This window comes from Capra hircus, chromosome 6 (assembly GCF_001704415.2).
Source record: "Capra hircus breed San Clemente chromosome 6, ASM170441v1, whole genome shotgun sequence".
NCBI lineage: Eukaryota > Metazoa > Chordata > Mammalia > Artiodactyla > Bovidae > Capra > Capra hircus.
Window position 1 is genome coordinate 34312421 of NC_030813.1, and position 19467 is coordinate 34331887.

Consider the following 19467-nt stretch of genomic DNA (forward strand, 5'->3'; position numbering starts at 1 on the left):
GAAGACTGAAGAAAGAGCTCCAGAAAGAAGGAGGAGACTGAGCCAAAGTGGAAACAAGGCCCAGCTGCGGATGTGTCTGCTGGTGTGAAAGTCAAGTCTGATGCTATGAAGAATAATATTGCATGGGAACCTGGAATGTTAGGTCCATAAATTAAAGTGAATTGAAGTGGTCAAACAGGAGATAACAAGAGTAAACATCGACATTTTAGGAATCAGTGAACTAAAATGAATTGGAATGGGTGAATTTAATTCAGATGATCACTATATCTACCACTGTGGGCAAGGATCCCTTAGAAGAAATGAAGGCTCATCATTGGAGACTAGAATGCAAAAGCAGGAATTCAAAAGATACCTGGAATAACAGGCAAGTTTTCCCTTGGAGTACAGAATGGAGCAGGGCAAAGGCTAACAGTTTTACTCAGAGAATGCACTGGCCATAGCAAACACCCTCTTCCAATAACACAAGAGATGACTCTACCCATGGACATCACCAGATTAATACCAAAATCAGATTGATTATATTCTTTGCAGTGGAAGATGGAGAAGCTCTATGTAGTCAGCAAAAACAAGACCGAGAGCTCACTGTGACCCAGATCATGAACTCCATATTGCCAAAATCAGACTTAAATTGAGGAAAGTAAGGAGAATCACTAGGCCATTCAAGTATGACTTAAATCAAACCCCTTACGATTATAATGTGGAAGTGAAAAATAGATTCAAGGGATTAGATCTGACAAAGTGCCTGACGAACTATGGACTGAGGTTCATAACACTGTACAGGAGGCAGTGATCAAAACCAACCCCAAGAAAAGAAATTTAAAAAAGGCAAAATGGTTGTCTGAGGTCGCCTTATGAATAGCTGTGAATAGAAGCAAAGAAGAAAAAGGAAAATATATCCATCTGAATGCAGAGTTTCAAAGAATAGCAAGAAGAGATGAGAAAACCTTCCTCAGTATCAGTGCAAAGACAGAGGAAAACAACAGAATGGGAAACACTAGAGATCTCTTCAAGAAAATCAGATACCAAGGGAACATTTCATGCAAAGATGGGCACAATAAAGGACAGAAATTGTACAGACCTAACAGAAGCAGAAGATATTAAGAAGAGGTGGCAAGAATACACAGAAGAACTATACAGAAAAGACCTTAAAGACCCAGATAACCAGAAAGTGAAGAAGAACTAAAGAGCCTCTTGATGAAAGTGAGAGAAGAATGAAAAAGTTGGCTTAAAGCTCAACATTCAGAAAACTAACATCATGGCATCTGGTCCCATCACTTCATGGCAAATAGATGGGGAAACAGTGGCTGACTTTATTTTTCTGGGCTCCAAAATCACTGCAGATGGTGACTGCAGCCATGAAATTAAAAGACACTTACTCCTCGGAAGGAAAGTTATGACCAACCTAGATAGCATATTAAAAAGCAGAGACATTATTTTGTCAAGAAAGGTCTGTCTAATCAAGGCTATGGCTTTTCCAGTGGCCATGTATGAATGTGAGAGTTGGACTATAAAGAAAGCTGAGCACAGAAGAATTGATGCTTTTGAGCTGCAGTGTTGGAGAAGACTCTTGAGAGTCCCTTGGACTGCAAGGAGATCCAACCAGTCCATCCTAAAGGAGATCAGTCCTGGGTGTTCATTGGAATGACTGATGCTGAAGCTGAAACTCCAATATTCTGGCCACCTGATGTGAAGAGCTGACTCATTTGAAAAGACCCTGATGCTGGTAAAGACTGAGGGCAGGAGGAGAAGGGGACAGCAGAGCATGAGATGGTTGTATGGCACCACCAACTCAATGGACCTGGGTTTGGGTGGACTCGGGGAGTTGGTGATGGACAGGGACGCCAGATGTGATGCGGTTCATGGGGCCACAAAGAGATGTTGGACACGACCGAGTGACTGAACTGAACTGAACCACAATGGTGTAATCGCTCACCTACAGCCAGGCTTCCTAGAGTGCAAAGTCAAGGGGGCCTTAGGAAACATCAGTAGGAACAAAGCTAGTGCAGGTGATGGAATTCCAGCTGAGCTATTTCAAATTCTAAAAGATATGCTGTGAAAATGCTGCACTCAATATAGCAGCAAATTTGGTAAATTCTGCAGTGACCCCATAATAAAAAAGGTCAGTTTTCATTCCAATCCCAAAGAAAGGCAATGCCAAAGCCCTCACAATGAAGACCCAGTACAGCCAATAATAAAATAATAAAGAAATAAAACTACAATGCTTATGAGAGGATTAAAAACAAAATGTAATAATTGAAAAAAAAAAAGTATGTGTGTGTAAAATGTAAAACTCAACCATAACTTGTAGTTACCAAATTAGAATTTAGATCTATAAAAACTTTTCATAGAGTGGTCTTATTGACACTTTTAGAATGTTGGCATGTGGTAATATTACATATATAACACTTTTAGTCAGTTTTATTATTGTTCTAAATATTCCACAGTCAATGCACTCCCTTACTGACTGGCCTAGAATCATGGGGTAGTTAAGGCAACCAATAATATTTAATACTCGCAAGAAGACAGTGAAAGCTAAGTTGGTAAACAGGCAAAGATTATGAAGGCAAAGTATTTTCATTTTGTCTTACTCTTTATTGTTTTAATGACATTTGTATTAAAGTGCATTCTTAGTAAAAATTTTACTGCCCATAACACTTTATGCTTTTGGATGACCCATTAAACTGTCTTTTTTAATAGAAATATATAGTTTAAATAGAAATATATAGTTTAAAAAAAAACATACTGTATAAAGCGGCATTTGATGCTTTTAATTTTAGTCAGCTAGAAAATGAATAAGTTTTGAAACAGGAGAGTTTGAAATGGTAGGTTATAAAAATTTAGACTCATAAATTATATATAATTTACTGTCTAATATACATATGACTCCATTTAGTATTTGCTGTCATAATAGGCATCCAAATTACTGGCAAAACAAAGCAGTAAATTTGGAGCATGGTATAGCAATTCTAATTAGGACAATTAAATATCACTCTTCATTTTTAGCACCAACTACCTTTTTTATTTGTAAATTATCTTCAACTTACTTAAAAATACTTTGAATGAATTTCGTGTCTGACTCTTTGTGACCCTGTGCACTGTAGCCTACCAGGCTTCTCTGTCCATGGGATTCTCCAGGCAAGAATACTGGAGTGGGTTACCATTTCCTTCTCCAGGGGATCTTCCTGACCCAGGGATCAAACCCAGGTCTCCCGTATTGGAGGCAGACGCTTTAACCTCTGAGCCCCAGGGAAGCCCTATATATACCAAATATACTCTCTTCAATTCTGATACGTGGGGGACACTTTTCAGCCACAATGTACAAACCATTTATAAGGTTTCTCAAACCAGTTACAAGATTAATAACAATTCACAAGGAAATCTGTCCTCACAAGACACAAGGCTACACTGCACCATCAATGTTTATATGATATATTTCTCTGATTTATATCTTCCCTGGTGGCTCAGATGGTAAAAGCGCCTGCCTATAATGCGGGAGACCCAGGTTTGATCCCTGTGTTTGGAAGATCCCCTGGAGAAGGAAATGGCAACCCACTTCAGTACTCTTGCCTGGAAAATCCTACGGATGGAGAAGCCTGGTAGGCTACAATCCATGGGGTTCACAAAGAGTCAGACACGACTGAGCGACTTCACTTTCTTTTCTTTTCTCCGATTTATTTTAGGCACAAGAAGGTAACATTTACAGTGTTCCTCAACTTCATACTAAAATTACAATGTATTCTTCAATATGATCTTCACTAAACGGCTTTAAAAATTCAAAACTTACTGTTAAGTGAGAAAAATATTTCTTTGCTCTGTATCATTAAATAATTAAGTTAAACTTAAGATTAATATGCAATTATTTTAATGTTTTCATTATTATAATTGATTCTGATTAAGGATTCTCATTTTCAGCCATATGTTTAGACTTTTGGTCTAAACCTATACTTATGCATTAAATACCTTAATTGTAAATTTATCAAATTCCCAGATCTTTGAGCTGAATTGGGGGGGGGGTATTTTTAATATTAAAAAGTTCAATATATTCCACAATATAAATCAACATAATTCATATATAACCAAATATTATATTTAAAACAAACTCAGTTTTCACTCTGATGGATGTTCTTTCCATGCCTTCAATTAATCAATATCCTGCTCAATCAGCATGTTGAAAAATTCTCAGTGAAGTTTATGTCACACCATTTCATTTCCTACTCTAATCTAATTATTCACAGTAGCCCTCAGCAGTCATCTTGTCCAGGTTATTGGGTTTTGTGATTGATTTTATTCTCAGATGTGACATTATGTTAACTAGAATCTGATAGAGAATTATGATAGTCAAAAAACAGTAAATCTGTAACTGCTGTCATTAAGTGGTTGTGATGAAGGGGTTGAATTCCATAAGACTTCACTTATATCCATTTTCTCTTATTAGGGACTAAGTGTATATGTTCCTCCCACCCCCCACCAAACTCATATGTTGCAGTCCTAACCACTAATGTGATGGTATTTGGAAGTGGGGACTTTGAGAAGTTATTAGGCTTAGGTTAGGTCATAAGCTTGAGTTCCTCATGATGGGATCAGTGTTCTTACAAAAGAGGAAGAATCACAAGAGATCTCTGCCCTTCCCCTCCCCACCCTATCCTTGCTCTCTATGCATGTACCAAGGAAAGACTTGTGAAGACATAAGCCAGGAAGGAAACTCCAAACACTGAACTAATAAATGTCTGTTGTTTAAGCCACTCAGTCGATGATATTTTGTTATGGCAGCTTGAGCAGACTAAGACATTCCAAACCACAAAAATCACAGGATGAGAATCACTAAACTCTACCTAAATTTTTCTTTTCTAAAGAGATGTTTGATTTTTTTCTGATTGTAAAATATCAATTTGTCATTAAAATGAAGGCTCAAAGTTCATAATAGAAACTGAATACTCATATTACCTAAAGATAATTATTGTATGTTCTTTGTACCTGCATTATATCATCTTATCATATAATTTAAAATTCCTACCACTTAATTTGACAATATAGCTATGTAAATATATGTTATATATTAATTTACCAAATTTACATTGGTGAATAGTCAGCTTTTTTTTTCTATGTTTAATATTATGGTATTATTTGACAATTGAAATATTCAGGCCAGAAAAAAAAAAAAGCTACATTTAGTTACATAGGCAATGAGTTTATGTACTTGTATCCTGATATTTAATTTCACTACATTTGTTCACTCTTCCCTTCAAGTAAAGAAAAGTAAGCTTGCAGAAAGATGATTTGAAGAAATTCCTCCTTTGCTCTATTCATCTCCTAATCCAAAGTAAAGTTTACCATACCTGGTACATGTCCTGGGGCTTCATGAAATGTGGCAGCCACTGAACTCTTGGTGAGAGGTAAATTATAGAGGGGAAGAGTACATAATACAGGTATTTTGGGTTTGTTCACAGGATGCATGAAGATAGTCTCAAGAGGAAACAGTATCCTGAACACAATTTTCTGACATCATCTTCTCTGAAGTTGACACTAATCTGTAAGCTGAATCAGAGGCTGGGGAGGAAAGTAAAGCTCACAGAGACACATGTGGAGGAATTCAGGTTCACATGTTCAGATGTTGGGAGAAGAAAGAAGGCTCAAGACTTTGTTCTCCTCTTGACTGAACTGCAACCAATGAGACTAGCAGCTAATATTCCTGAGCAAGAATGAGAAATCAAAAGGTTCTGGAGACAACAGTACTGATGGAAAATATCCAACCCTACCAGAAGGGCAATACTTTACTGTTTCCTCATCTCTGGAGTATCCACAAGATGCTTTCCTTGGGAAAACTGCAGAGCAGCAACTCAGATTGCACAACAGTGTTTTAATATATGTAACCGAGGAAACCTCACAATGTCACGAAAGAAAACCAGTGACACATATCCTTTAAATTGTTTGCTGTCCATAGGCAGCAGGAGGAGATTCTACTGGGCCTTTGGCCATTTAGAGTGTTTTCCAAAATTTTACCTTTGTACTGAGCATGAAAAGAGAAAAAAGTAAAAGCAAATAACAGTGGATATTCACAGGACTAGGAAGCATAATATGAAGGACAGGCCACTTCATGTGCATCAGAAATGTTATAAGACATAGCAAATGAACATAACATAACAGTCAACAGTACATAATCTAAAGAATCTGAATGTGAACGTTTACGAGATTACAGAAGTGTCATCACTATTGACAATCAAATTAGTCAATCAGAATATTAGTGGAAGGAATCTCAGCTAAAGACAAAACATTTCAACACCAAGAGAAAAAGAACAGGGTCCTAAAGGATACATCTTTGAGACCAAATACGGAAATTGGTTTCACGAGGAAAAAAACTCTATAATTTGAAGGAAGACTTGAATGAGTTGAACAGGTATACTGAAAAACAGTCAGAAAAAAAATAATAATAATAATGCCACATACCTAGATAAACCATAGAAAAAATGTCATGGGAAGCATCTGAGTTAAAAATATGAAATGTTATTTACCAAGGAAAAAGAACAAGACCTAAAAAATAATATACTTAGATATGTTATCTGTCTTAGCTCAGGCTGCTACAACAAAACATAGACTGAATGGGTTAAAAAGCAAAAAAATAAATTTGTCATAGTTCTGGAGGCTGATTAGTCTAAGGTGAGGGTGCCAGTATGGTCAGGTTCTAGTAAGAGCTCTTTCTGAATGGCAGTTGGCTGCCTTATTTCTGTATGCTTATATGGCTGTTCTCAGCATCTGTGCATGGAGAGGAAAATTTCCCTTTCTTCTTCTTACAAGGCTGTTTATACTATTGAATTAGGATTCTACCTTTATTGCCTTCACTTAACCTAATTACCTCCTAAAAGCATTCCCCAAATACTGTCACATTGAAGTAGGACTTCAATATACAAACTGGGTTGGGTGTAGGGGGAGGATAAAAGTCTCTATAGCAGCACACTTCCTAACCTTTAGTAAAGAGATATTCAAAGACTTAGAGACTACATCTTTAATATCCCATCTTAATACCTGGGAAAGGATTCTAATCAATCTATAAATGAGTCAAAAGAGACCATAAAATGGAGAATGATCAGGAATGGAAACAGTGATCTGTAATAATAAACCTTACTTTATATGTAATTTGGCAGAAAACACTGTTGTTAAGTATGCCACAAATAATTCTTTTGAAAGAAAAGTGTTTCAAAGGAAAAGCAACCAAAGGAACTAAAATCACTAAGCCCTCAACAAGCTCAGCAAAATGCATATAAGTTTCTAGGGGAGGGAAGAGAAGGAAGTAAAAACATTTGAAATATTTCATTCAGTGAGAGAACGCTCTTAACGTTAATATAATTTCAAATCCTATTCGACTTATTCCAGTAGTCTGTGGACATGTAAGAATTAGTTCCTTCCTGTTTATCATGACAAAAATTTCTCCCCAAAACTATATTCCTCATTTTCTACAATTCCTTGTCCTACCTCATATACAACCCTAGAATACTGATACTCTAGTACTTAATATCCCCTAAGAAACCCTAAAATGTACAAATGATCATCTATTTTAAATTAAAAAGTCAGGAAGTCTCACTGATGTAAAGGATACAAATTTTCAGGGGTAATAATTTTCAAACCTCTTAAGCCACTTTTTTTGGTTTCTTTGTAAAAAGAATAGAAAGGGATAAACTGAAGTATAACTATAAAATACACTCATGTTAGAAATTTAGTGAACACTTGCTCAAATGTCAATATATAAATCTAAAATCAAAATTGAGTTTTTAAGTATATTTGTGTTTTGTAAGGTCTGCCTACCCAGATAGAAAAACTGAACCAGTGGAACAGAGCAGAGAAAGAACAATGTTTGAAATGCACGTTTAATGTAGAAAAATAAATAGAATTCTCTGTCTACATTTTTATTTGCTAATATTAAATAGACACTGACATAAACCATACAGGCTATGGACTAAATGGTATCTCTCTCAGATTTATTTAGTGAAACCCAAACACCCAGTGTGATGGTATTCAGAGATGAGGGTGTTTATGAGATTCTTGAGCTTAGACATGGTCATGAAGTCTGGGTCCTCATGATAGGATTAGTACCCTTATGTGCTGCACGCATAGTTGTGTCCAGCACTTTGCAGCCCCATGGACTATAGCTTGCAAGTCTCCTTCTCTAGGGAATTTTCCAGGTAAGAATATTGGAGCAGGTTACCATTTCTTACTCCAAGGATCTTCCCAACCATGGGCTCAAACCCATGTGTCATATATTTCCCACACTGGCAGGTGGATTCTTAAACCACTGTGCACCTAGGAAGCCCAATGCTCTTATAAGAAGAAAGAAAAGTTACAGACCATTTCTCTGTCTCAACTCCGTGTGCATACACTCAATAAAAATCATGTGAACACACAGCTTACATGAGGAAAGAATTAAGATTTTTTTTAAAATGAGGAAGCTGTGTAAGAGTTGACTCCATTAGGAAGGGAAAATACTAGGGTAATGGGTATCCAGAAGGAGAAATGATTAGAGTTTAAAGAAGTACTAGCTGAGAACTTTCTAAAACTAGAGAAGGAACTGGAAGTATTAATACAAGCCCGTGAAGTTAAGAGAACACCTACTTACCTCAATACAAAAAGACCTTTCCCAGGATACACTATATTTAAATTGTCAGCAGTCAGTAACAAAGAAAAATAAATTAAAGGCAGTCAGGGAATAAAGGAAAAAGGTTTCTTACAAAAGTATCCACATTATTCTATCAGCAGACTGCTCAGCAGTAATTCTACAAGCCAGGAAGGAGTGAAATGACATACTCAAAATATTGAAAGATAAAAACTGTCAGCCAAGAATATTCAGAAAAGTTATCATTCAGATATAAAAGAGAATTAAAGACCTTCCCAGACAACAGCTGTGGGAGTTCACCACTAAACCTGTTTTACATCTGCTTAAAGGAGCTCTTCTACCACAAACAAAAAGGCAAAATGCACATACAACTTTGAGAAAGGTGATAGAATCAGAAAACTGCAACTTTCATCAGAGTAGGTTTTTAAATACTAAAAGGTTATAAGGGGAAAAATAGCTACTTCAATTTGGTAATAAACTCACAACATTAAAAGAAGGATAATTTGAGACAACACAAACACAAAAGAGGAAGAGGGAAAGGACGGAATTCATATGGCCAAAGAAAGAAAGATGCTATTAGAAGAAAAAGGATGGTTTTATCTCCGAGATATTTTATATAAACCTCATGGTAACCAGAAAACAAATTTAGGGCAGAGACATGAAACAAAATATACAGAATGGAGAAAAACACACAGAAAATCAAACTAGGTCATACAGAAAAACATAAGCAAACAGATATAGAGCAACCAGAAAAAATAAAATAAAATAAATGGCAATACTAGGTCCTCAATAATCACCCTAAGTGCACATAGACTGAACTCAAAACAGAGTGGCTAAATAGATTAAAAAATGAGACCCAAATATATGCTGCCTCCAGAAGACATCTCACCTCCAGTGACAAACAGGCTCAAAGTGAAAATCAACGATGATACTCCAAGTAATTGCCAGTCAAAAGAAAGCAATAAAAGCTACACTCGGATAAAATAGACTTCAAGACAAAAAGGGTAATGAAAGAAAAAAATGGACAATACCTAATAATAAAGGGGACAATTCATCAAGAAGATGTAACAAATAATATATATGCACTCTATATATGAGCATCAAAATATGTATAAGAATCACACACAGATGTTTTAAAGAGCAATTCACAGCAACACAATAGCACAAGGGGACTTTAGACACCTCACGCACATCGATGGATAGGCCACCCAGTCAACAAGAAAGCAGCAGCCTTGAATGCCAGATTAATTCAGTGTGATAGATTTAAACAGAACATTCCATCTAAATTCAGCAGAATACACATTCTTCAACCATATATGGAATCTTCAAGGATAAGACTACATGTCGAGACACAGGTTAACGAATTTAATATTGAAATCCAGCATCTTTTCCAATTACAATGCTATGAAACTAAAAATCAATTATAAGAAAAAGTCTAGAAAAGTCATAAATAAAAGAAGACTGAAAAACATGCTACAGAACAACTGTTGGGTCAATGAGGAAATCAAGGAAAAATAAAAATACCTGAAGACAAATGAAAATGAAACACAGCATGCCAATATCTATGAGTTGCAGCAAAAATGATGAGAGAAGTTCCATGGTAATATAGGTCTACATCAAGAACAAGAAAAATCTCTAATCTAAACAAGAAAAGTAACTAAAGGAACTAGAAAAAGAAAAAATAAAGCCCCAAACGTGTGGAAGGAAGGAAATAAAGATCAGAGTGAAAATGAATGACATAGAAACTAAAATGACAATACAAAAGATTCAAACTCAGAACTGGTTATTTGAAAAAATTTACAAACATGTAGCTAGAGCCATTGAGAAAGAAAGCAAGAAAACACAGGTAAATGCAATCAGAAAAGAGGAGAAGCTTTAAGATATCTCAGAAATACAAAAGGCTATCTAAAATAAGTGAACACATTCTTAGAATCATATAACCAGGACTGAATCATAAAGAAATGGAAATATATAGACTGATCACTAGTACAGAAGTTGAAACTGTAATCAAAAACCTCCCAATAAAACAAAAACCCAGGACTATACAACTTCACAGCTGAATTCTATCAAACATTAAAGGATTTAATACATATCCGTCTAAAACCCTTCCCCCCACACACAAGAAAACTTTGGAAAGGAATTCAACCTAACTCATGTTAACAAATGATATTAATATCAGACAGACACAAAAGTTATAGACCAATATCTCCAGTGAACATAGATGTAAAAGTCCTCAACAAAATATTAGCAACCCAAACACAACAATACATTAGACGGACCACATGACATGATGAAGTAGGATTTATTCCAGAGATGCAGTTTAACTTCCACTAAAGAAAAACTAAACTTAAATGATACACTGCATTTAGAAAATGCTAAAAGCCGTATCATCTCAGCAGATGAAGAAAAGCATTTGACAAAATTTCAATATACATTTATGAGAAAAAACTTTCAATGAAGAGATTATAGAAGGAACATATTTCAAAACAATAAAGGGCATACATGACAAGTCCACAGCTAACATTATACTCAATGTTGAAAAACTGAAGCTATTCCTCTAAAATCCAGAATGACCCAAGTATGACTATTCTCACTAACTCTTATTCAACATATTATTGAATCTAGCCAGAGCAATTAGGAAAGAAAAAATAAACACATTCAAACAAGAAAGGAAGAAGTGAAATTGCCACTTTATAGGTAATATGATTTTTCTTTACAGAAAACCCTAAAGATTCCACACATACACAGGAATAATAAATGCAATAACATTATAGGGAACAAGAGCAAAAATCCTTTGTACTTGTGTATGTTAACAATGAGTCAGCAGAGGACAGATACTACACATAGGAATAATACATCAAAGATATTAAAAGCAATTCAAGACACAACTGTAAAGATATTCTGAATTCATGAATTGGAAAAGCTAACATCACTTCTTGGCCTTTTGACTAAAGATCAAGTGTAGCATGGGGGCTTCCCATACGGCACAGTGGTAAAGAACCCACCGGCCAATGTAGCAGACTCAGAAGACACAAGTTTGACATTCACCTCAGGTCAGGAAGACCCCTACCACCACCACCCCAGGTCAGGAAGACCCCTCGGAGGAGGAAATATTAATCCAGTATTTTGTCCACTCCATGGACAGAGGAGTCTACTGGGATATAGTCCATGAGGTCTCAAAGAGTTGGACATGACTGAGTGACTGAGCACAACACTGCTTTAGATTTTATGGACATTTAAACACTCTACAGATTCAAATTGTAATATAGATTGCAATCTATCAAAACCCAAAAGACATTTCACAGAAATTAAATAAAAATTCTAAAATTTGCATAGAACCAAAGATGACCCCAAATAGCCAAAGTAATCTCAAGAAAAAAAAACAAAGCTGAAGTCATCCAACTCCCTGATTTCAAACTAATGCAAAGCCATAGTAATCAAAACAGCATGGTACTGGCAGGGAAAAAAAAAAAAATCATAGATCAAAGGAACAAAATTGAGAGCCCAGAATTAAACCCATTTGTGTATGGCCACAATTTATGACAAGGAGCAGAGAACATACAATGGACAAAGGATAGTCTCTTCAACTAATTTTACTAGCAAAAAAAAACACACAAAAAACTAGAACCACTACCTTACACCACATGAAACTCACGATGGATTAAACAAATGAATGTAAGACCTGAAACAATAAACTCTAGAAGGAAACATAAGCAAAACACTGACATTAGTTCTAGCAATATCTTTCCCTTGCCTAAGGAGACATATCAAGAAATAAGAAGAAAAATCAGCAAATTGCACTGCAAACTAAAAATCTTCACATAATGAAACCATCATCAAAACGAAAGACAAGCTACTGAATGGAAGAAGCTTACAAATTGTATAACCAATACGGGGTTAGCATACAACTCAATATCAACAAACAATCCAATTAAAAATAATTGGTAGAGAAGCTGAATAGACATTTATCCAAAGAAGACATACAAGTGGCCAATAGGCACATAAAAAGTTCAGTATCATTTTTTACTAAGGAAATGCAAATCAAAACCCCAGTAAGTTATTATGTCATAACTGTTAGAATGATTATCAAAAAGGTAAGAAATAACATTGTAGACAGGATGTGGAGAAAAGGGGATCTTTCTAAACTGTTAGTGAAAATGTTAAGTTGGTGCAGCGACTATGGAAAATAGAATGGAGATTCCATAAAAAAATTAACTACCAGGCTCCAGTTATCCCACCTGAAAGCAGCTTTTCTGCCCCCTTTCCTGCTTGTCTATTTGTGTTTCCCTCTAACCTTATAAGAATAAAATTACAGGAATGAGATTACTAGGCAATTTATCTTAATTTCTGCATTCACAATATACCTTGTCTAACCTGTTGATTCTTTTCTTAGATAAAAAGAATGAAAAACAAAGCAGTTTAAAAAAAAATCAGGAACTCTCTACCATGGGCTCAGGACACAATTCTACCTTTTCCCCAGATGACTCGCTTTTCTGATTATAGCACCTTTGTTTTCTACTGACACTTGCCACTCAGATTATCAGCTTCCAAGCTGTGAGCAAACAAACCTGAGTTTGGTAATACCACTTCTGGGTATTTATCCCAAGAATATGAAAACACTAATTCAAAAAGATAAATTTCCCCTTGTGTTTGCCAATAGCCAAGATATGAAAACAGACTAAGTGTCCATCAATGAATAAATAGAGAAGATATGGCATATGTACACAATGGACTATCACTCGGCCATAAAAAAGGATGAAATCTAGCCATTTATAACATGGACAGACCTTGAGAGTATTATGCTAAGTAAAACAAAAAAAAAAAATCAGAGAACACAAATAGTATATGATTTCATATACGTGGAATATCGAAAAACTAAAAAACAAAACACACACATACACACACACACACACACACACACACCACCACCACACCACACACCCACCACCCACCCACCCACACACCCCTAACACACCAAATGGAGAAGGAAATGGCAACCCACTCCAGTATTCTTGCCTGGGGAATCCCAGGGACAGAGGAGCCTGGTGGGCTGCTGTCCATAGTGTCACACAGAGTCGGACACGACTGAAGCGATTTAGCAGCAGCGGCAACACACCAAACAAAAACGTATATAGATATAGAAAATATAGTGTTGGTTACCAGAGGTGAAGAAGCTATTGGAGAGGGAAAAATGGATACAGAGAATCAACTGTATAGTGAGAGATGGAAACTAAATTTTTGGTGGGGAGGACACTGCAGTCTATACAGAAGCAGAAACGTAATGTTGTCCACATGCAACATGTAAGCTATTATATACCAATGTTACCTCAATAAAAAATAAATTTAGAAAGTAATTTAAAAACATTTATTTTGCCCCCAGGCTCTTTAGTTAGGGCTTCTAACTTCTTTAAACTCCTGAAAATATCAAAGTGTGACTAAATGATTATAAACAATATAAATAATAAAACTTTATTATTAAGTTGAATATAAATTCCTTATTAGTATAATTACATACAAATTTGATTTATAGTGTGTATATATAGGTAAACCGCTTATGATAATAGCAGTGGTTAAGAAATTAGAAAAGCATAATAAACAAAGCTAAACCAAATTATTACAGATTGTGACTACTGTAACAGGGTATAGGAAACTGGTTTCTAAAATGTTTTGAAATTTATACTTTACCTATTTAAATTTGAAAAGTTAAATTCAATGTCTACTTTGTCAAAATGTCACAAGTTACTTATCAGAATTAGAATTACTAGGACCTGGTAGTCAATGGCTTATATTACTCAAGCGGCTTATATTACTTTGATGTGACTGCCACCTTGTCCATGCTCCAGGTGCAGTTCTAATGATGATTTTTAACAATGTTTCTTCTTCCTTAAATTCCTAAATCATCTAAACACTTTTTTATTTAGGCAGGTTTCTTTAATGAAACAACAATTTTCAAAAGTTAACACTGCCCTCTGGTGAACTAGTTATGATGACTATGTAAACCGCATGGCACAAAATTAAAATGGTACCTTGACAGTTACCTAAGAAAATTTAGAAGCTAAGTCAGTTTTTAGTAATTGAAGTGTTTTTTGTTTTTTTTTTTTTTTTTTTTTTTTAGAAAAAGCAACACCTGTGTCTTATTTTACTAGATCAACCAACAGAGGACATTTATGGAAGGAGGGGTACTAAATGACTTTAATTCTAGCTATGTGACAAGGGCTCTGGAGGTAATCATTTTCCTTCTCATTTCATTCAACACATAAAGATCTGATTTCTTGTATATTTCTTTCTTTCCAATGCATGCAAGGAAAAATGAACACTTCTTTCTCCATTCATTATCCAAAACAAGTATTCTCTGACAAAGCACAAACATTTTCTGCTGTGTTAAAAATCATAGTTCTCTGCATCCATTCATAAATGTCTATATGTGTTTTTCTTCAACTCAAACCTTGATTCACATAATATATACTTACAAGGTTATATAGAGCAATGTTTTGTGTAATAAAGTTTATATTATAAACAGATTTATAAAAGGTTATTCCCAGTAATATAAGATATGCTCCTTTTGTCTGTAATGCTTTTACTATTTTAAGTACTGGTTAATACATTTTGTGCAGTGATAATAATATGCTCATAGGACTGATGATCAGCATTAATCCCAGTCATGAAACCACAATCTAAAGGTCAACTGTCAGTAAAATTGTCATCAGTTGCCAAGGGTCAATAAAATAGGCTCTAAATTTGTCTGCTATCTTGCTGATATGTTCTCAGAAAAGTTCTCAGAAGCGTGATGGTCTAGAAAATTGTTTTGTCATTTAATTGTATTTAATAATTACATAATACATCACTGTTAAAGTAGTCAAATCTTAAATCATCATAAAGAACATCATTGACTGGGGTTTGTTTTCTCGATCTTAGATAATAAGTCAGGGCCTCTTATTGTATATCTTTATTTTACTGGTATTCTTAAGAACTCAAATTTTTTTTAAAGTTCTCATTACTTTCTCATTTTTGTTTTGGAGAATTCTTTATTGCTATCCAGATTAAATGTGTTATATTACAAAATACTATTCATATATGTAATATCATATTTGTTGATAGCACATACTTTAAAAAATAATGCCCACTGCTATTCTTGTTACCTACTAAATGTGCTTTCATGTTATAAAATTATGATTTAATACATTTGTGATGTCACATCTTAAAAAAAACAGAAAACATAAACTACAATATCATGTTTGTGTATAGCTTTTAGATAATTGGGGATTTATATGTCTTTATTAATAAAGTCTCATTAGATTAACAGATTTTTGCTACCCTTTAAGTAAAATTGGCTGTTGTCTGCAAAATTACTCAGTACTTTACTTCATATTACATGACTGTGTCTCTAGGTATGGCAATATGGACTTAAGTCTTGCACTTTACAAAATAAAAATGTGGCCTTAGTCTTCATAATTTTTGATAGGAACAATGGAAATACTGGGTCAGTAATCTATGTCTGCAATAATATAAAGTTCAATACATATTATTAGACATTCTCTTTTCAGAGCATCAAATCTTCATTACTGTAGTATTGTAAAATTTATAACCAAATTGAATCAACACTTTATACGACACTAACAATTTTAGTGTTAATAAATAAGTTAAACAGTTTAGAGAAAATAGCCTTGCAAGGAAATACACCCATGGAACAACTATCGTTCACACTTACCAGTTCTTCCTGAAGTTGGGAAATCAGTTCATCCTTCTCTTTCAGCTGCAGCTTCAGCATTGAGCATTCATCTTTCATTATATCCTATAAAAACATCAAAGAGACAGCATCATAGACTTAGCCCTTTCCCTTCACTCTTGATAAGAAAGGTCAGCTGCACGCAGTGGGAGGTAACTGCATATAACTAATAAAGTTCCTCTACAATCTGATGTTTTCCATAATATGCTGTTTCAAAACAAACTAATGTATTCAAAGATATTATGCTATATAGGATATATATGCACATTTTTCTGATAGATAACAAAATGGACAAAGGGAAATTGGACAAAGACAGAAATCAGGGATTCATCTTAAACTCTGTCCTCCTATTCTTGTGCATACATCATCAGTGGGATAAAAATAATTATACTTCAAAAGAGATACTTTATCATTTTTTCCTATTATGATTAAATATTCATTCTCAAATGAATGGCTGTATTATGGCCTTTATCTTTAATGATAGCTCTATAACATTTTTTCCCTTTCATTAGAGCTCTGTCTTTGAGTATTTAACCTTGTTACTCTGCATGAACCCTCAGTCACAGCCTCCATGTATACAATACACCCACATCTGTGACCTCTATTATCCTACATTGGAAACTCACTTACAAATACTTAATTTCAACCTATCTTCCAAACTTCAGCCCACAAATATAATTATTTACTGAGCATACACTCAACATCCTATAGACATTCTGACTCAAATTTCATGATCTTCCTATTTCAAAAATTATTTCCATGTATTCCTACCATTATCTTATTTCTAAAAATAGCCAGAAAAGCATCCCATACTCTCAGCTCATACACAATCTGATCCCAGTCTGGGATCCGATTCTTTGTTCTCAGTCTTCTGGGTATTTCCTGGACTCATTCCTTTCTATTTCTCATGGATTTACTCTAGGTATCCATCGCTTCATATCTGACTTACTGCATTAAATCTCTGAACTGGTTCTATGACTATCACCTTTCCCATCTGCCAGAGAAGTTTTCCTAAATGGGAATTAATTACATCATTTCTCAATGTAACAGCTAATCATTTCTTTCGGGGGGGGGTGGGGGGGAGTCAAAACTCTTTAGCACAACATATGGTGCCTTTCATTCTCGACTACTTGCACATTTCTGGAATGGTATGTTTTCACTTCCAACTTTCTTATAACCTGTGCTCATTCCTACAGAATAAAGCTGCAGAACACGGTTTCTTTCATGTCTTCTTGCTTTACACATGCGTATCTCTGGGCTGCAATGCTTCTATCGCCCACGATTTCTCATGATATAGGAGGCATTCCAAACATTATTCCTTACTCTGGGTGGGAGCTTTCCCTTGTCGTTTTATGTTTCCCTTGAGCATGAAGTCATGTTTCACATTGTCTTAATCACCTATCATTTCATACAACACTAAACACTTCAAGGGTTGTTTGCTTGTTTCCCTAACCCACTTGGGCAGATCTTTATCTGAGTTGACAAGAAAGAACACAGCTAATGAATCAGAGAAAACAGTATCTGTTTATTATAGTTCTTATGGTGCTAATTTCTACTTTTAGTCTAAGCAATACAGAATATATGATTCAAATTTACTAATACCTCTTTTCATTTTCAGACAGCCAGTTGACTGGGAGATGCTAATTATCTCTGTCACTTTTATTTCATAGCGGCCCTGTTTCTTCCCTTAATCATAGGCTTTCATAGAACTTATACTCATGATTTTAATATTTATTTTCACAGAGTCTAAATGTTACATGTTACAATGTTAATGGTAAAAAGGCTTAGCTTTCTCAAAAATGCAAAAAAGATTGCAGGCTTAAAGGTAGGTAATAAAATCATGTCTCTTAGAATCAGAGGTATCCAAGGGCAAATTCTGGGTACTTCACTAAACTCTTTGTGGCTTCCTGCTCATTAACTAACTTGAGTTCCATGGACATTATGGTAGAGATTGAAAATAGGAGATCATAAACGCTGACAAAAACTCTACTGCTTAGTACTTGAAGAAGTGACGTGAAGTCGCTCAGTCGTGTCCGACTCTTTGAGACCCCACAGACTGTAGCCTACCCGGCTTCTCAGTCCATGTGATTTTCCAGGCAAGAGTACTGGAGTGGGTTGCCATTTCCTTCTCCAGGGTATCTTCCCAACCCAGGGATCGAAGCCGGGTCTCCCTCATTGGAGGCAGACGCTTTACCCACTGAGCCACCAGAGCTTATATATTTCCAGTCTTGCCTAATACTTCACTTAAGAAGAACTAACCCCCTTCATAAAATTTTATCACCTTTTCTCTAGGAAACAAATATTTAGGTAGAGTTAAGGGTTGTTATTTTGTAGGAAACAAATATTGAGGTAGGGTTAAGGATTGTTGTTGTTTAAATGCTAAGTCATATTCAACTGTTTTGCAACCCATGACTGTAGCCTACCAGGCTCCTCTGCCCATGGGATTTCTCAGGCAAGAAAACTGGAGTGGGTTGCCACTTCCTTCTCCAGGATCTTTCCCACCCAGAGATTGAACCTGCGTCTCTTGCATTGGCAGATTCGTTACCATTGAGCCAACAGGGAAACCCTAAAAGTACCAAAGGTTTACTAAAGGGTTTAAATGATATATTAAAGAATAAAGCTATGTGATAAGAAAAGAAGAATCAGAATTGGGAAAGGGGAACAGTGGACCAGGATTCATACCTGACAAATCCTCTACCAGCTAAACCAGGAGCTCCAACTCCAAGACTGCCTATGAGAAGAATGTCCTGTGGAAGGAAAGTGGGTGGGTCCACCTCCCACTCCCTGTTCAGTCATTGGTTGGGAGCTGCCACGTGAGCTAGATCTCAGCTGCTGCTGGTAATCTATCGTCTCACACCACTCAGTGTTGAGCTTGACTTCAGCTGGAGGCAGTTAGCTAACTACAGGAGTTGCAGCTGGGTAGCGAGTCCTTTATTGAAAGAGAATTTGAGCCTTAGCCTGAATCTACTGTTTTTTAGCTGAATGTTCGCAACAATATTTTTGTATATTAATTGATATTTTGTCAATGAATTAATTTAAAATGAAGATTTACCTATATTGTGGCTAATATAAATTGTAAACAAAATTATTTTCCCGAAACAAGCTGCCTTTACACAATTCTCTGACTCCCCCACCCCCC

At 35.5% G+C, this 19467-nt stretch overlaps 1 protein-coding gene across 3 annotated transcripts in view; it reads right to left on the reverse strand.

The window, feature by feature from the left end:
- The window catches only part of CCSER1 (coiled-coil serine rich protein 1), a 1465340-nt gene that overhangs the window by 753077 nt on the left and 692796 nt on the right, over positions 1–19467 (reverse strand). For all 3 annotated transcript variants that reach the window (XM_018049307.1, XM_018049308.1, XM_013964534.2), the window contains exon 8: positions 16311–16394. In XM_018049307.1, the coding sequence (XP_017904796.1) occupies positions 16311–16394 (84 nt within the window). The remainder of the gene's footprint in view (positions 1–16310; positions 16395–19467) is intronic.